The sequence below is a fragment of the Antedon mediterranea genome, chromosome 9, assembly GCF_964355755.1.
Source record: "Antedon mediterranea chromosome 9, ecAntMedi1.1, whole genome shotgun sequence".
Lineage (NCBI taxonomy): Eukaryota > Metazoa > Echinodermata > Crinoidea > Comatulida > Antedonidae > Antedon > Antedon mediterranea.
Genome location: NC_092678.1, coordinates 6,618,666 through 6,639,208, shown reverse-complemented (window position 1 = coordinate 6,639,208; position 20,543 = coordinate 6,618,666). Strand labels below are relative to the sequence as shown.

Genomic DNA, 20,543 nt, shown 5'->3' with positions numbered 1-20,543 from the left:
CATCTTAATATGAGCAATTGCCATCTTTCAGGTAGTATAATAAAAGATTTATTGAAGGAATGTGATAAAGAAAATGTGGTATTGAAAAGTGACATGCTTGTTTTAAAGGGAAACAATCTTTCAGATATTGATTGTGTTACACTTTCTAAGTTGGTGAATCTACTTAATTATGAATATTCATCAAATTGTGAATTTATGCCTATTGATTACAGCCTGTCAGTTGATAACATAAGAGGTCTTGTAGATGCCTGTTATGAACATGGTAGGATATTGACATGGAAAAAGTTAAATTTAAGTGGGATTAACCTATCTTCAATTGAAGTATCAAAATTAGCTAGTTTATTAAAATTCTCTCCAGAACTAGAAAATGTAAATTTAGCAGATTGCAATCTTTCAGGTGGTATCATTTTGTATGTACTGAATAAATGTGAAAGAAATGGAATAGCATTGAAACAAGGTATGCTGAATCTGATGGGCAATGACCTTTCAGATATCACAGATGAAACATCAGTTGCTAAATTGAAATGGATCAGTAGTTGTCATAGTTAAAAATCTAGAAATCACATTTCTTAAATAGCTCAAAATAATTATACCTGACCATAAAATACATACAGTAGCTCAGCAGACTATGAAATTAATATTCATCATAATATGTGAAATCATAATTATATTCTTCAGTAATTTTTTTTGTAACTAGATATACATATTTAGATATCAAAAATAAACTAGACAACAAACGTGACTTTAGTATAAAATCAAAAAATCATTGAATTAGGTCTTTAGGTTTTACTATGACAGTGATTGCAATTTCGCCTTTTCAATCTTATAGTTTACTTGTGTATTAAACTGTTATTAAATGTTTATAAGAATTTTTAGATTTAATTAATTAATTAATACAAACATACAGATAGTTTTTTCCTTTTAAATCTTCATTTTGGTGATCAACCATTGGTAATAGATTAGACACCTAATAAACCTACTACTATTGTTAGTTTTTGATGATATTTTTTAATTGTTTTTTTTTCTTCCGACAGCATCTCAAAACTAACATAGGTTATCAATCTATCTATACCTAGAATATAGGCCTATTATTTTGCATTTATAACAATCTACCCTTTATTGTCCATCATCATTGGCTTTACATTAACTCATTATGAGACCACTCAGATATCTTCTTTCTCAATCTAGTACAATAGTTCAGTGCTGGTGCATTGAATAAGTCTTTCTAATTGTAGATTCTATGTATAAGATGTGTGTAATTCTGGTTTTAATTGTAGTATCCTTCTTCCAGCCATAGAATAGAGTAAATTAAATAAACCATGAGCATATCTTGTGGTATTGCTAATTTAGTTATGTTTTGTTATATTGTATGCACATGTAAATTTGCAATATTAGAGATCTTTCAATTTGCGATGACCAACCACCAAACTCCTCATGTTAGTTCATTGTGCGCATGCGAGAATATTTGGGATGTGTGTCCTCACGCCTCGTCTATGTCCAGAAAACAACTGTCGAAACATCAATTTACCTGACCCGGTTGATTGCCGATCGTTGCAAATAAAAAGCTCCCTATTGTCAAAATGAATGTTTTTACATACGTTTTTATATTTTGTCCTAATAAAAACTAATTAGGATGAAATATTAAATCTTTAAATATCATTTTATTATACTGTCAATTACAAATATTTATATACAAATGATGATATGTTTTCAATATTTAATTGTTCTATATTTTTAGTCGTGTGCAACGCGACTCTAAGGCTCACTATGTCAGTCGGTTGGTCGGTAAACACTACTTGAGCATGCGACTGCAGCCATGTATATGGCCTTGTTATTTATTAATTATGTTTTATTTTGTGTTTTCACTTGTGTTCATTTAAGACCTGTTTTTAAAACTGTTTTTATAGACAAGATCGTAATATTGCAGCTAAAATTGCTTTACTAAAACCATTTTTTAGAACCGGTATTTGACAATGGACTGAGGTTTGAGGTTTTTAAAACCATATTTAACAAGGCCATATACATGGCTGCAGTTGCATGCTCAAGTTAGTGTTTACCGACTGACCGACATAGTGAGCTGTAGAGTCGCGTGCTAACAATTCTTTTTATGCAAACCTGTTTCTGCTGGAAAGAAAATCCATATTCTCTTACTATCAGAAACAGGCCCTTTATTAATCTGCCTGTATAATGTTACTATTATTGTTATGAAATGGTTAACTTACTGTATTATTTACAAATATGCTATATTTAAAATCAGTTATATATTATGAATTGTATATATTATAATATATTATGTTGGATTAATTCCATCTCTACATAGTTAATATTTATTTTTGCATCCCGTTCATCACATAAGACACAATTTTTTTTATTTGTAACAAATTCAATAAGATTATATAATCAGTGTGCAATAAGATGTCAGTATTTTATATTATATTTATTATATTTGTAAATGTTAATATGTATTTTTGTATGTACGTCGTTTGTAAAATGAATTATTTAGAACATATTTTATTATGGACCAAAAAATATATCTTAACTTATATTATACAGTATTATATTTTAAATATTGTGGAGTTATATATTGAAATTAATTTGTGTACTGTAGTATTCTTTTGCTGGTATTTTCAACATTGTCTAAAGAACAATGCCATGGGTGGTCATGTGGCTCAAATAGGCCTACTCAGTGTCTACAGCCTGGACTCATTGGGCAACCCCATTAAAATAGTCCTGCGACCACCCCTGACAATGATATTGAATTGTGATTGGCCACCTGTAGGGCTTTGTCAGTTGCGTTACAAGTTTGAAAGAACTCACCCAATCTAATAGGCTGGATAACTTCAAAATATAGCTTAGGGGATATTTCTAGCTTTGAATTGCCTTACAGTACGTGTGATATTAACTTTAAACAACCTAGATTAGCAGCACCATCGGTACTATACACTGCACGACGGTCAGCCCTTGACCATCATCATCACCATCATCAGCATTATCACTACCACCATCATCATCATTATCACACCATCATCATCATTGAATTATCACCACCACCATCATATCATTCACCACTATCATCATCACCATCATCATCATATCAGTATCACCACCATCATCATCAGCATTGTTATTACCACCACCATCATCATCATTATCACCACCACCATCATCATTATCACCACCACCATCATCATCATTATCACCACCATCATCATCATTATCACCACCACCATCATCATCATTATCACCACCACCATCATCATTATCACCACCACCATCATCATCATTATCACCACCATCATGATCATTATCACCACCATCATGATCATTATTACCACCATCATCATCATTATCACCACCACCACCATCATCATTATCACTACCACCATCATGATCATTATCACCACCATCATGATCATTATCACCACCATCATCATCATTATCACCACAATCATCATCATTATCACCACAATCATCATCATTATCACCACAATCATCATCATTATCACCATCATCATCATTATCATTATCACCACCAACATCATCATTATCATTATCACCACCACCATCATCATCATTATCACTACCACCATCATCATCATCATTATCACCACCACCATCATCATCATTATCACCACCATCATCATCATTATCACCACCATCATCATCATTATCACCACCACCATCATCATCATTATCACCACCACCATCATCATCATTATCACCACCACCGCTATCATCATTATCATCACCACCGCTATCATCATCATCATTATCACCACCATCATCATTATCACCATCATCATCATTATCACCACCACCGCTATCATCATCATCATTATCACCACCATCAACATCATTATCACCACCACCGCTATCATCATCATCATCATCATCACCACATCAACAGAAAGGTATTTCTCGTGAATTTCTAGTCCAATTTTGTCGTTAAGTCTAGAATTTGTTCAGTATTATAAATATCTTTCATGAAATCCACATAAATAATTACACAAATTTTGAAATACAATTATCTATATATAAATTTACGTAAACGCAAAATTCTAATTCACTAGAATGTTTACTCGATGGTATATAAAGTTGGTTCATACGTTCGGTACTGATTTTAACCACCTAACATAACCCTGTTTACTAATTAAGTTGAGTTAGATAATTAGTTATTGACAATTAAAACAAATTCAACCAATTTAGGTTCAACGATTTTCCCCAAATACGGGTGTTTTCCGATCGTGTATACACGGTTTAATGGATTTTGCTGCTGAAAAACACCATTGTTTCCTTCTACAATTATTGTAGAAACAAATCACTAAATATGCCTACTTATACAGTATTTAACATTGATACTAAATTAAAATTAATTAATAAAAATATTAAGAGGTTTACAAAATCATGTCCAAACTTTAGAGGGCGCTATAACATTTTGAAAAATATACATACATTCATAGAGGGCGCTATTGAAGTTTTTGGCATTATATTAGTAAACAGTGTATGTCATACATGCCAAAGACGCAAAATTTACTTATTAAACATCTTGCGGATCGATATTAGCATAGTTTCTTTCTTTTTCTTTATAAATTATTATCGGAATATTTTTTGGTTTAAACAAAATACCAGGAGGAAATTGCATTTTCCTCAGGAGAGCAGAAGATGTCTAAAAAAAGGAGACTCCCGGCATTTTCGGTAGAGTGTTGGGGGGGGGGGGGGGGGGGTCTGTAATATTAATAAATACTGCCCTCAAATTTTAGGGTTTTTTTCGATGTTGAAATTTAACTATTAATTTGATTTTCCAAATTGTACATTTTTGTTTCCTTTTTCTTTTACTTTTATTATTACTTTTATTATTATTTCTATTTTGTTTGTATTTTTGTTTATTGGTTATTTTGACTATTATGGCCGCCCATATAAAAGCGCCATAATAATGTCGACGCAGCGACACATCGACGCAAAGTGCTGTATTGTGTAATCACAATTGGGAACTGACGATGTAACATCGCTACGGGAAATCAAATCAGTTTGTTTTCACGCAATAACGCAAGGCAAAAGAACACCGGAAAACATACAGTACAGCGGGTACTCAAAAGAACGCGCTGTACTCAAATTCTACGGCATGCTAACGTTGAGGCGCAACAAGCAGGTTTGATTTCACGCTGACGGGGAAAAACACAATTAATGGAAGGGCAATTTGTTACGTTGCGTCACACGCTTAACGTGCAAAATTACAGTAAATGCAACTATGCGGTTTTCCGTCGTAAGGCGAGGTGAAGGAACTTAACCGCTTGAATGTGAGGGGACGGGGATTTCCCTTTTAAGAATCAAAACGGGTTCGTACGCAACGTTAGGACGTACGTAAAGTGTGGTTCCCACTAGAACGCAACGCAGCGACGTATTGACGTAAAGTGATGTATTGCGTAATCACAAGTGGGAACCGACGACACAACAGTGCTGCAAAAAATCGCAGGTTGATTTCACGCAGGTGGGGAAAAAATACAATTATTGCGTAGGTTGCATTACGTTACGTAGTGGGAACCAAGCTTTATCATCATGAAAGTAATTTCACCATCTAGCAATAGATTAGTCAATCATTGCGTTTCGTTTACGTATACGTCTTTGCGTTGCGCCATCCAATTAGTGAAATCTATGCAAGCCTTGCTTTTACCGGACCCAGCGTATAACCCCTCACCCGCCTCACAAACGACCACTACCAGCCGTAGTAGCGGGCACATAATTATATTAAAACGTTTTTATTTAATGGTATGCCTAAAACGAGTGACATATAGTTGTATTGTCATTATGTACAAGAAACATTACAAACAATACTATCACTAGCATATAAAATAAATACATTGAAAGCAATAGTGACGTACCTCAGAGTGCTTACTGTTCAGATCGTCTTGTCTTCATCCCCAAGATACCACCAACAACAACAACACCGTAAGAACAATAGTCGGTTCATTTGCATGGAATGTCTTTTGTGTCTGAGAACAGCTGGAAACAAGACGTCAAATTTCAAAACAAAAACAGGTTGAAACCGCATTCGACACAGCGGCGGGTAACAGTGAACGCGCGTATTTTTAAATAATGGATGTCCGGCACTTTTCAGATGACAAACTCCTAAAATTGGCAATCGTTCGCATTTTAATGAAACGATTTAGTGACACACAGACAGCTAAGAAGATAAAAAGTTGATTTTAATTTCATAATTGGTATGGTTGCTAAGAAATGCAATTTTTTAATACTTCGGGAAAAAGAAATGAGTAGCGGCCGACAGAGACGAATTCAATGACGGTAAGACTACTGTATTATATAAACAACGGACATTTATACACACTAATAAAAATTCGTTTGAATAAAATTACGTGTACATGAGTATTAATAAAAAGAAAAACGCCTGGTAAATAGTTGTAAATACATAGGCCTATAAACTAATTTAAAACCATTAAACCTATTACATTTAGATCTATTAGTATAATATGCTAACATTAGTATTATTGTTTCGAACAATTGAAGTTAAATAATAAATTGAAAATGGAGTTAGAAGTTCTTAAAATAAACTCATCAAAACCCAAATAGGCAAACCGAAATTTTCGCGATATTTTATTTTTAGAGTTATTACTAATTTGGGATGCGCGCGCTTCACGTAAGTACGTTTTGAATCATTTAGAGACTTTCGAGCATAATTTAAAGTCAGTCGGTATTTAAGGACTCGGAAAACTAATGCTTAGTTTTATTATTTGAAACCAGATACAACGCAAGAGATCTATGGAAATTGACGTTTGCGTATTGGTACGTCAAATACAATACGTCAAATATACGGGGAAATGGGGTTAGGGATTCGATTGCGCTGAAATATAGGATGGAAATAAGTTCGAGACATTAAGTAAGCTAATTGGGGAGCTGAAAAGTTGCTCGAGAAATAAATAAGAAAAGGGAAATGTTTTGAAGGTATTCCTTTTTCTAACATTCATTTAACAATACATTGAAAAACGGAGCTGAAAGTAGGTAATAATACACCAAGACGACTTGTATTTATATGACTTGCGAGAGTCAGTTAAGATGTACATAATGACAGCTGCACAAAACAGTCCCGATTCATGACAATTACGTCTCGCCTTGTCGTCGTAACGCTGTCTGAGTTGGGCTATACAAAACAAAGAAACACATTCAATAAAGTTTTTTGAAGTGAGATCATTTATTTATGTGCTTTTCTTCAATAAACTTTCAAATTACACTCAAGACAAAAACGCATTCTGACGTTTCACTACCGAAAATAGTATTATACTTTACAGAGAAAGTTTTCTTAGAATGTGTACATTGCAGCTCTTCTAGTTATCGTCTTTGTCATGTTAGTATTCCATTTACGAGCGGCGGCACATGTTTATCAACAACTGCCAAAACACCAGTTGCCTGGACGCTGATTCCAGCTAAGTATACGTATGACACGCCATGTGTGCCAAAATGCTTATATTTTTTACTAATAATTAAACGTAGAACCTAGATACATGTGGAAGAAGAGTTTCTGCTTGGTGTGCAATTGTGAGATTTCATATTGGCAGAGGTGCTGCACGGCCTGCAGATAATATAAATAATAATATCTTGATGTTCTCTACACACAAATCTTTTACTGAGAAAAAAAAACATCAAGTACTTCTAAAAATCAGCCATGGAAGCATGCCATCTTTTGGTGTAAAATTGCCATGCCATCGAAAACAATTAGCTCTTATCTTGGTATAAGAAATGTCCATAATCAGTGAAAGTATGTTAAAATAAACACTAGTTTCCAAGTAGAAAGGAACAGAATACTGTTGAAAACACTCGTTAGCTCATCAGCTGTAAGAGTGAAATTTCACAATTAAAATAAAGGGCTCCAGACCTAGATCATAAACCACTGGACCACTCATGGAGGAGGTATCAATTATTATACTAATATTTCCGTACTAATATGAATATTTTTGCACATGATTAAAATGTTTTGCCGACATTATGGGATAAAACCAATGTAGCATTTTTTCCAAGAAAAAAGTATTGATAAGTTTAAAAATGTAAATAATAGGTAAAAGTTTGTAAACAAAAAACCCTGTGTACTATTGGGTAGAGAATAATCCTAGCATGTGCTGCACCAAAAATACCATATTGTAATAAAATATTAAAAGGTCAATAAATTTAGGAACACAGAAGGTTTTTCAGAAAATGAGAGCCAAAAAACATCTACTGCAGTTACTACATTTTAGCAACTGTTTATCAACTCTTTAAACCGTTTAAATTATTCAGTAACCTGTTTATTGCAGTGACTACTTCATAAACTAAAATTAAATATCACTGTAGTTACAGCTGCAGTAACTGCAGTAGAGTAATTTTGACATGATTCCTTATTGACAACACAAACATGTTAATTTACATACAAAGTACAAAATATTTGTAGACTTTAAATTATTGTAAGAAATAGAACTGCTTAATAAATGTTATTCAAACAATAGAGGGCGCTATAACATAATGGAATTATGTTCCTACCATATAGATATTACAGAGTGTTTGAACTCAACTTCACAAATAAACTTCACAATTTCTGTTTGTTTCTTATTGTGCTTTATTTAAAATATTTACTAAAACAAAACAAAAATGTTTCCAAATGTGAAGTTTAATTTGCTCTCATTTTGTGACGAAATAAATGCTTTTTAAAAAATGTGTTTATTGAAGAAAAAAATGTCTACACTTCTCAACAAATCTCTGCTATTCGTTCCTACTGTTCATTCAACATATATATCTGTACATAGAATAAAATTTAATTTAAATGCAAAATAATCATTATATACATTTGCAGTTTTAAAACATTTACAAATTACAAGTTTACCGCCCTTTTAATTTTTTTTTATTTACTGTTTCCGGTAAAGTGTTATTTTTTTATAACTTTTTTGTGTATTTTCTAAAAACAAATGCAAAAATAATGCTTTTGAGTGTAAGCTAGTATTTAATAAGATTACTTTAATGTTTTAAAAAAATTCTTGAATAAATAATGTTTACAAAAAGAGAAAATTATTGTTAGAAGTATTCTACAGACTTAATAGTTACACTTACTTTAGGTGAAGCACTGTATAAATTAATTATAAACAATTTCAAGTCAATTGTTGTAAATAAACATAAAAACCCCCAAAATAACCATAAATAAAACGAAGTAAAAAAATGTTTAATATTACTTGAAATTACTGTATCGTGATTCCAGTATTGCAAAATTTGAGAATCACAATCTAAAAGTAAAAGTATCCCTGTTAAAAGTAATTGCATAGGTCAAAAAAAGATTCACTTTTTGTGACAAAACAAAAATGGCATTTTCTTTCTAGGTAAAAGAGGTGAAATTATGTTAAAATCGTAATTCCTAGTAATAGTACTACTCACTGGCTAACGGCTGTACTAAACAAATTCCAATAACATTAAAGTATGTCTACTGGTCGGGTGACCATTTTACCACTAAAAAGTTGAGGAAAAAATACAGATTGTGCTAAAAAACATTTACAAAAGTTTTATCTTTTGCAAAAATACTTTTGAATTTTTTTCAATTATGTTTACAGTATGAGATGAGTGCGTAAATTTGTGAACCAACATTCTTAGATATAACGTTACACATACAATTGTATACGAACACTTAGTACCCATTTTTACAAAAATAAAGATGAGATGTACAGATTTTTAAACAGTGGTTACATTAAGAAGAGGGTTGAATTCTTTTGAATTGCTAGGGCTAATGCGAATACCATGAGCTAGCATTTCTTCGACAGTCATAAAGTCATCCCAGCCACCTTTGGCTTTTTTCTTATTCATTTTCTTACGACTTAAATCGAAAATATCCTGCTTTTTATTTTCTTCATTACCCTGTTCCTTCAAGGCTTCCATTCGAGCCTGCACCATGAATTCTCTACGTCGTCTCTGATCCTTTGCACGTTCCACGTGCCGTTTACGGTCTTCTCTATTCCAATACCGTCCCAATTTCATTTCACTCATTGCTTCGTCATCAGTCGTTAAACCGGCTCTCTCATCTTGTAATTTATTTTCACGTTCTTTTAATATTTTATCTCTTACTGGTCTTCTGGCAATATATCGTGTTCCGTCGCTACGAATTTTCACCTTCCATTTCATTTCTGGTTGCGATTCTTGTTTGCTATCCTTTTCTTTATCCTCCAAATATGCTTTCTCTTCGTTCTTTTTGACTAGGTGCATGTAACTACGGTAATGCTTAGCGTAATTTGGAATCGATGTAATACTACTAAGAGATTCTAAACTTCTGCGAAGTTGAATATTCTCTTTTTGCAAGAAACTGTTTTTAGTGTGTAAATATTGCGCTTGCTCCTGGATTCGTGCAAAGTAAGGTGTACGTTGAGACAATTGCGCCCTCAATCGAGGATTAGTAGCGGGCATTCGTTGATGGTGAGATTTTTGTTGACTAGTAGTTTTAACTTTTTCTTTTGCTGGGCTAGCTGTTGATTTTTCTTTGCTACTAGAACGGTCACGCGAACTAGATGATGATGATTTACGCGGACTTGAAGGATTTGTTTTAGGTAAGCGACTTCGGTGTCGCCCACTCAGTAACGGTTTCTTCGTAGATTTATCAACAAGACTCATGTGAGCTGTAGTGTCAGCTTTACCGTTCTGAAGTGTTTTTAATTTTAATGATAGCTCAACTGGGCCATCCGGCTTTATTTCAGTCTCATCACCACTCCCAGTAGCTACCGGGGGTTCAGGTGTTGATTTATCTTTAGAATTTCCCGCACTATCAACAGATTCCATGCTTTGAGTGTTAGAACTATCTTGTTTGGCCCAGATACTATCCTGAACATCTTGTGATATCACCGATACTTGACTATCATGTGCCATTCCCATCCATTGTCCGTTACGATTTAACGTATCCTCTCCGCTAACACTAGTCGTTTCCATAGAATCAGACCCTAATCTCATAACCTTTGACTCTTTACCACGTAAACTTTCACTGTCCGTGTCACTCCGCATGTGTTTATCACATTTATTTGATAATTGTTCACGGAATTTTAAACATTCACTTAATGAAATTTCATGGACAATGTCCTGCTCATTAGACATAAAACTATCGGTAGAACAACGTAATTCTCCATTACGAATTCGATCTGCCAATTGATTAGATAGTCCATCACCCGCACCTTCTTGTTCAGAATCATTACGGACACTCTCATCAGTTGCGTGTCCAACTCCACTGTCTTTATGTGTTGATGCGTTTCCTGTTGATGTGTTTTCAGTTGTTCCCGTATCAGTTGTTAGAGCGTCATCGTCTTGATGGCATTCCTATAAAAGCAATCAATCTCATTTTTACTTTTTAATGTCAATTTTTTAACTTAAAAATGGGCCATAAATCTTGAGACAGTATTTGTTTCTTTTTAAAATTATTAATTATCCCTGGTGCTAAACTTTTTGTGACATTTTTATACATAGTGTTTGCAACATTTATGAACTGTCAAATGTTTATTATTTTCAGTGGATTTTCTCTTACCAAACATCAAACATTTCAGAGGCTTTAAAAATAAAAAATACAGCATTTATTAATGACACAAAATGACTCATCGTGAATGAGCATTAAACTAAATTACTCTGCTATTTTTCTTGAATAAGGAGCTCTCACTGTGTTTATTTGTTCCCATGGCAACTGCCTATACATGAAAGCGGCTAATATCCGCAGGTCTTAATATAGAGTCTTGAAGGAACTTGTAATTTCCATAAGATACAAATTGATGACTCAATCAATATGTTCATTTCCATATCTTGTCATCTCATGTTTATAAATGTTCATTAAATTGCATTTTTATGACAAACACAAGCTCTATTTTTTAATTCATTAAGAGAAAAGGATCTACTGAAAACTTAAGAGGGTATATTGATTATGAGATGAAATTAACTTTAAAAACCAATGACAGAAGCAAACAATCTTATATTTGCATTTTCACACTTCATTTTTTTTTGCCAAATTTGGAATAAATACCCGATTCTCAGTGCTGTATCTCGACAATAATTTCCCAGTATCATAGGACAATTCTTTAATAATTATGTATCATGTGAGGTTAGGTAATGGTTTATTAATTGAATAAAAATAATATTTTCCATACAAAATGCTGTAGGTGTGAACAGGCCCTAAGAAAAGTCTCTACTAAAATGTCCACGCTTTAATGAATTATAAGATTGTGATAAGCATATTATCACATATTTTTTGTAAAATTTGAAAACAAATTTAAATCAATTCGACATTTAATAAAAATGATACGATAACTTTTCAAAACATTTTGCTAAAACCAGGACAAATTTGTTTTCAATTTAGATGTAACCACCATTTCAAAATGCCATTTCAAATGGTAACGAGAAAATAGAGAATGTATTGAAATAAATTCTATGCAACGAGCATAAAAGATTCATTTTATTGTATTACATTGCCATGGAAAATGTGTTCGGTCACATTTAAGACAATATCTAGTAATTGATAATCGTAATGGCAGGTATGGATAAGACGGTAAAGATATCACGCACCATTATTTGTAAAAATAAATTATAAAGATCAGAAAATCAAACTTGTTTGGTTCTTTTGTCAGTTAATAAATGAAAAAAAGTCCTTTTTTCCCTTCCATTCCCCCTTCAGTATTAAAATGTGTAAGGTCAAATTTAGGCTAGAGCACCCAACATACAATTTTCTGTCCCTTGAAGAATCAAACATGTTTATGTTTCTGGGACTTTTTAGATTAATACTTACAGCATCTAAAAGGCAGGCTGTGAATTGCATCGCCTCCTGATGTGTTCGCTCTAACATGTCAAGTTGTAAGTCATCTAGTAATGAGTTATTATCATCAAAGAGAAACTCGTCATACTGAAAAGAACAATTGAAAACAACATTTTGTTATTTATATATGTTAACAGTTCATCCTGACATTATTATAACACACTGAAGTAGATTCTTGGTGGATTGTGAATCACATGATATTCAATAACTACTCCATTGAACACTTTATATTCCTGTCGAATTTTGTTATGGGCATTCTTGTTACACAATGAGCTGTTGACTGATCACAGTAGAAAATCAACCTGCGGTAATAAATGTATGCTGCCTCCAAAATTGAATTGAATTTTATATTATCGTGTAACGAGGCAAATTGGAGAAAAATAGAAAATGTCATCTTTCACCTCATGAAATGTTTATAATCTATTTTATTCAAAAACAGACTGTGATACATAATATGGCATTGCAGGATAGCCAATGTGGACACGGTGAAAAAGATAAGATTTATCTGACTGTATGCTTGTATGCTAGAACATAACATTCTTATTCCTTGACAGAATATTTGTACATGTCAATCCATTATGATGGTAAAACACAATATTTTAAATAATTTTTGATGATGGTCGAAAGTACAACGTTATTTTGTAACCTATTGAAATACACCAAATATATTCCTCGGCAATTTGTCTGCATGAGAATTTAGAGTAGTACACAAATACTGTTTAATTGGTAAGCTATTAGATTTCAAGTATAATGACAAAAACTAATGAATACAAATATGCAGGTATAGTCTATTAGTCTAATTTTTGTCTGCAAAGTGCAAATACTGATGATAAATGATACTTAATAATGTTTGATCAAATATTAGTTAAGGGACCAAGTTATTATTATTACTATTACAGTTACTGTGTAGTAACTACATTTTGTTGCTTTTAACCTGTTTATGCAATTTTTATTCTGAACACCACATAAATAGAAGGTGGTACCGGTCATACTGACAAAATTTAGAGGAAATCAGTCGTCTGAAACTAGTAGCGGTTTTAAATTCTTCCAGAAAGAAGAAAGAAAAAAAGAACTGGCTGAAAAAGAGAACCCAGTCAGCTTATGCCGACTGGGTAATCATACGTTATTGCAGAAAGAATGTATTTCTGAAATAAGTGAACCAATGAAAATCAAATAAAATATTGAAAGATTTAGTTTAGAAAATAAAGAAGTGACCAGTTGGAAAAGTAGGAACATGATATAAATAAAAGAAAAACATAATGAGTTAAATAATTTAAAATGTTTAAAGAACAATGCAGTTGAGTCATAAAAAGATATGTGATAGAAAATAAAACAACTGCAAACCCTGACGCTACCTAATGGTAATATTTATTATCGCTGTCAAAAATGGCTGCTATGCATGACAACCCAAAAGTCATCTTAATTTGCTGACTGCTGAGCTAGTCAGAGGATAACTAAAATAAATTAAGTCTCCGGAGAGTGAATCACACGCCCGTAATCAGCATCAGCGTAAATGCTGTAAACTTCGCAACAACATGCACTCAATAAAGCTAGGCTACGAGTTGCCAGAACGGTGCTCAATTCAAAAGGCTTGCATGAGTATATAATGACTCATCTTGCTCTAATTGTCTTTTCTGCATACTTGTGGACACATTATTAAACCGAATAGAGTGTTATTACTCGAGATGTATTAAAACAACTACAATTTGACGTGCCGTTTCGAGTATTCTGATTAGCGAGCGACGGTCGAAGTGTGCTTGGACAGGTTTTGACGGATGACTTCTCACTTCGTTTTCGTTCTAATGCAAAAGCTTGCTTGATTCATCCTCCGTACCATATCGCAATCATAAAAAACAGACTTGAATAATTTTCCATAACAGATAACGTCAACGATTGTGTTTTTTTTTTTATACTCATTTATTAACAGTCGCTTACGGGATGTACGTGGTTAAGAAACCATCATTTGACTTTCATCCAACCTTCAACTTATATTAACATTTAAATCTGGCATTCAGATTTTAAATATCATTTATTTTACTTTTAGTTTTGAACATTTGTATCGGATTTACAGTTATGCCTCTAAATAAAACAACTTCACAAAAATGTCACACTTTTAATAAAAATATATTTATAATAAATCATATACTGAGTAATATACTTGAGTCCAATCTGTCAACTTCTAAAAAGCTACTATAGCGCCCTCTATAATAAGCAAAGTCTTCACTGATGCAAAAAATTGTGCTAAAATGCATAGAATATCTAGAATGTCTGTACTGTAGGCCCTACACTATAAAACATAAATGACCAATCAAAAGCTGTCTACTTTCAGGTAGTTAAAACTATCCAATAATAATAATAATCTTTAATTGGCAGAAAACTTTTTTCAATACAAATTCTGTCCAATCAAGAGCAGTCTACTTTCAGGTTGTTAGTACTATCCCATACTTCTAAAGTTAATAGTCTGTGATTGGAAAAAACATTTTGATAACAGAACTATTTTCTTCTTTAGTCATAATTGTTTTTCAAAGGCAAAGAGAGAAATTTTATTAGAAAATCCGCAACAATAACAAAAAAGTTTCCCTGAAACTAGGACTGTGTCTCTTGCGTGACAAGTCAGACACCCTTTAAATCTTACAGTTATCTATTCTGGGTAAAGTCAAACTAAATCTAAATAAAAGAAATTAATGGAATTTAGTAATCAGTGGTTTTATCCAGGCATCCCAAATTAATTAAAGTACGTGCAGCCATTTCGTCTGGCGTACTATTTACATGATTCGACAGCAGAAGTCATACCATGTTAGTGATTGATCAATCAACGAGACGCAGACCTATTCTAAAAGGAAATGAAAACACTCCATCTTGCCATTAGCGTAAAGTACGCATCAATTTATGTAAACATGACTACGGGACGAATAGTAGGTACGACAACATCATTGAATCACATGATTATATATCACATGATCACCAGGTTTAGCCTAAGAGTATGATTCACTGAGTTCCAACAAAACAATAAGTCAATGGATTTTGATATGAATGTTAAGACGGACAAATCCTGCATTGAACACCGGCGTGGGTTTATTTATGCATAATTGCGTTTTATAGAATCAATATATGTCAAAGCAAATACAGTAGACAATGTTACTCCATATTCAACAAGCCTTTATAAATACGATAGTAAACTAAATTAGCATAAATTTATCACAACATGTCAATGCTTAAAGTACAGTATTCAATATTTATATAATGTAATTATAGATTAAAGGCATAGAACAAATACACTGAAAATTAATTTAGGAACGATAAAAATGAGGAAATCTGTGAGAATGAGAAAAAGTCGGCCCAACCGAGATTCGAACTTGGAACCTTCTGTTTAATATGTCTAACCATTAGACCACAGAGCTGTCATTGTATTGTTTAAATTCGATTGGATAGCAATCCTTATCAACCAAGATAATTTGAATAGGCCAAATTGGCAGTATTTTATATTTGACATCATTCATACAGTAGTAGCTATCTTAGAATACTAAGAAAGTGCAGCTGTCATACCCTAGGCTAGCAAAGGTCTATACAGAACTACCTCAAAGCATCCAAGTTTAATAGGGCCTATATTATGACTTCTGTAGCCCAAAGCAGCAAGTGAATATGGTACTAGGCCTAACTGTAAACATATATATTACAAGCCTACAAATAACTTGCCATAAGCAGATTGGTATGTTTATCTTCTGGTGCTATAACATAAGAATCGGTCGCTGGATCAAGTGTTAAAATTTTTACAATCTTGCAATTAGGAACACGATTGATATCTGAAAGTTGCATCAAATTCTAAATCGCTTTACTGTATTGATTTCAATACATTCGTAAAGTAAAGTACAATTATCAATAGATGTCTCAAACGTGATCAACTGAAGGAAAATGAATATTGTTTTGTTATTAAGTGTAAAAACTTATTCTGCATTTTTTTCTAAACATATTGCACGTACTATGTACAACTAACCAATCAAGTGGCAAGATACACATTTTTTTTCGACTGACAAATTACTAAAAACATTTTGTTGAGCCTTTGACCTCATCATTTCTTTCTTTGCCTGTATGGAATTGGAGAAAAAATTTGAACAAAAAAGATATAATTTTGCACAAACCTAAAGTTTTCCAAACTCTTATCCAATTAAAATTCAATGTAATCATTCTTCAGAAAGCATTGAACTTAATAATCTGGAAAAACATCAGGAATACAAAGGAAGGAAGGAAAATATGCACTAGACATTGGTAACAAACTTTGTTATTTTAATATAGTAAAGAGAAAATGTTTCCAAGCAAATCCAAGTTTAAGTGATGTCAAATAACTATTTACCAGGAAACACTAAACTTGGAAAAAATCTGGAAAACCACCAGGAATACAATGGAAGGAAGGAAAAGATGCACTTATTGTGAATAAATATTGTTATTTTAATATCAAAGAAACCGAAAATGTTTCCAACCGAATGGAAGTTCAACTGGTGTCAAGTAACTATTTACCAGGAAACACTAAACTTGGAAAAATCTGGAAAAAAATTGGTAAAACAATAGAAGGAAACACTGAAAAGGAAGATAGAAATCTTAAAAGCGGACATTGCTTCTACAAAAACAAATGATCAAAATAAAATAGCTTTAAGAATAAGGACTTCTATTAAGACTGTCAACTTAATTTAAGTTTAAAATACCAGCCGATTTGACATCTACGTCATTCAACCAATCTACTTCAGAAACGAAGAAAAAAGAAAAAGTTCACAACATGACCTAATAAAATCATTTTGTTTCCGAAATCAACCTTCACTTTTTTCAACAAATAACACATCGATGGTCACGTCAAGCTTTAATAACATAACCATGTTAAAACAAGGCCTAATAACGACGGTAATATCATCTTTAAAATTTGCGTTCAAATATCCATGTTCATAATTACTATATCCCTGAACACTCACATTGGTCAAACTTCATAAGATCATGTGTAGTATATTTTGTTTCATTGCAAGGTAATGGCAAAGCAGAATAACAACTCAATTATGGTCTCTTCAGTGAGCAGCACACTCACAATGGGATTGATAATTCGGTCATATATTGATTCATTTTGACATGACATAATTCTATATTCACCACTAATTGTTTGCTATTAAATTACTATATTAGCATTATGTAAATAATAAGTTATAGATTATAAGTATGTCAAAATATGAAGGTAGGTCATGAACAATACAGTTTAATTTAGAACAGAAATGAACATTTGAAGTTAATGAAGGATCCAAACATTCTAAAATGTAAATTTTATGTTAAAGAAATAACATGTTTATGTTTGTACAATTTACATGTAGTATGTGTATGTGTCTAATTTAATGACAGTAGGACCGTCACCCCTATTACTTTCGAGACCCAACAGTGTCCCATTAATAGGGATGTCCTAAAGGAGCAATTTTACTGTAATAATATCATTTATAATTTCAAATTGTGGCATATACACCAAATCATTTTTTTTTATATGACCGAATGTAGATCCAGGGTAAATTAAGAAAAATAAATGAAGAAAATTATGCTTGGATTGCCTTCACAATGAGATGAAATTTGAGTTTAAATTAAAAGGACCTGGGATTCTACTAGAGCATGTGATAATACCGGATTATATTTACATACGCTAATTTGTTAAACAAGTTCACATTTCCGCTTAGACCATAAATGTTTAATTTGCCATTAATTCATATCTCACTTTTTTTTGCTCGCAAATAAAACCACTTAAGATCAGATTGTTGATAAATATTAAATAAATCCTACTTAATGTGATTAGAGATACATTCATTGATACATTAAATTAGTAATGTGTTGTGTTTATGGCGACATAATGTTTTGCCTAAAAGTAATTTCTAATTAAGAAATGCATTTCAATGCGGGTTTGTCATGCTAAGTGAACCACGGCTGCACTTCCTGACATCATTTTTTTACGATTATTGTTTCATATCAGATTTTGACAACTGATTATTCACTATGTCATAAAATATCAATTCCATACATGAAAAGCCGCTTTTGATGTTTGAATTAACAATTGTTAAAGAAAATGCAATTTGTTCAGTTTGACTACAACTTCAATATGCACTGCCTTCACCTGCTAGGCCCTGTATTTCATCACTCAGCTCACAAAGCTCTCAAGTCACAGAGCTTTTGATTACCTCAACCATGTGGCTAAGCCTCTGGGACCTCATGCTAGGTCTAGAGCGGCATCTTCAAGCGTTCCATCAAAGCATGACCACTAATTGGTTAATTAAACCCCTGGTTTGTCTCAGGCCTTTCTCAAAGGCTACTAAACGCATGGCAGTTGGTAAGGTGCAATGACTAATGGACAATTGGCCCTAAAGATCCCATCTGGGTATTTCTTATTCCCTTTCCAATTACATCAATTGATCCTGCAATCACACCCTAATCTTTTCAGATCAACTTTGAGACAAGCCCTCTCAATTATAGTTACAAAGAATCTAATCTTGTATCAATGTATATCTTCTTTGGAATTCCATATTACGTTTTATCAAAAATATAATCTGTTTAAATTAATTAGTAGGCAAATTGGTTCCCTTCTGAGATCAAAGCAACATTATATTATACAAGTTACGAAGAAATATTTGAAATTGATAAAGATTAAAAAGAAATATTGTACAACTATATAATGCCAGTTGATTCCAGTGTACACTATCTAGTACAGTAGCCAATCTATTTTCCTGCATGACCGGTTCGTTAAACAACATATGACATGTCCCTAGATAATAGACTAAAACTCATAGATTTGTAATGACAGTGTGGGCTTGTATGTAATGTGGTATGCGAGCTAGTAAATAGCTAAACTAGCCCAGTGGGCTATTGAGAATAATGGTACATCAATGACAAAATTTTGAGAAAAAGAAAACGTGTATGAATCGATTAGAACTGTAGGTAGATGGATTGAAAGTTATTTAGAACTAAGTTGATAGATTGAAAGTTTAGCGTAGAATTTGATTAGAACTTGGTAGATGGAATGAGCATTTAGTAAGATTTGATTAGAACTTGGTAGATGAATTGAAAGTTTAGAGTATGATTTGAGAACTAAGTTGAAGAATTAAAAGTATGGTGTATGGTGTATGATTTGAGAACTAAGTCTAGATGGATTGAAAGTTTAGTGTATGATTTGAGAACTAAGTTGATGGATTGAAAGTATAGTGTATGATTTGTGAACTAAGTCTAGATGGATTGAAAGTTTGGTGTATGATTTCTGAACTAAGTCTAGATAGATTGAAAGTTTATTGTATGATTTGATAACTAAGTTGATGGATTGAAAGTTTAGTGTATTATTTGACAACTAAGTCTAGATGGATTGAAAGTTTAGTGTATAATTTGAGAACTAAGTCTAAATGCATTGAAAGTTTAATATATGATTTGAGAACTAAGTTGATGGATTGAAAGTTCTAATACTAAAACCTGACTAGGTTACTTACATAACTAGGTTATGATTTGAAATAATTTTAGGATTGAAAAAGTCACAAATATTTGTATATTCCAAATGAAACAAAGAAACATTCTCATTCTCATGAGTAACAAATATATTTTTTTCTTAATGCTCGTAAAACCCTCTGAAAAAATCTGTAATTGAAACGAGCATTGGTCAACGTTATCAGACATTTTTTGATGTACGATAAATAATGACAGCGGATAGCAAGATATCGTAACGACGGCCTTAACTTCCTGGCTATTACTA

General features: G+C 32.6%; 1 protein-coding gene across 3 annotated transcripts in view; it reads right to left on the bottom strand.

The window, feature by feature from the left end:
- Nucleotides 1-6,886: 6,886 nt before the first annotated feature.
- Nucleotides 6,887-20,543, bottom strand: part of LOC140059480 (E3 ubiquitin-protein ligase PDZRN3-like) — a 160,880-nt gene continuing 147,223 nt past the window's right edge. For all 3 annotated transcript variants that reach the window (XM_072105408.1, XM_072105409.1, XM_072105410.1), the window contains 2 exons: nucleotides 12,770-12,883; nucleotides 6,887-11,319 (listed from right to left, as the gene is read on the bottom strand). In XM_072105408.1, coding sequence (XP_071961509.1) covers nucleotides 9,697-11,319; nucleotides 12,770-12,883 — 1,737 coding nt within the window. In that variant the 3' untranslated portion in view covers nucleotides 6,887-9,696. The remainder of the gene's footprint in view (nucleotides 11,320-12,769; nucleotides 12,884-20,543) is intronic.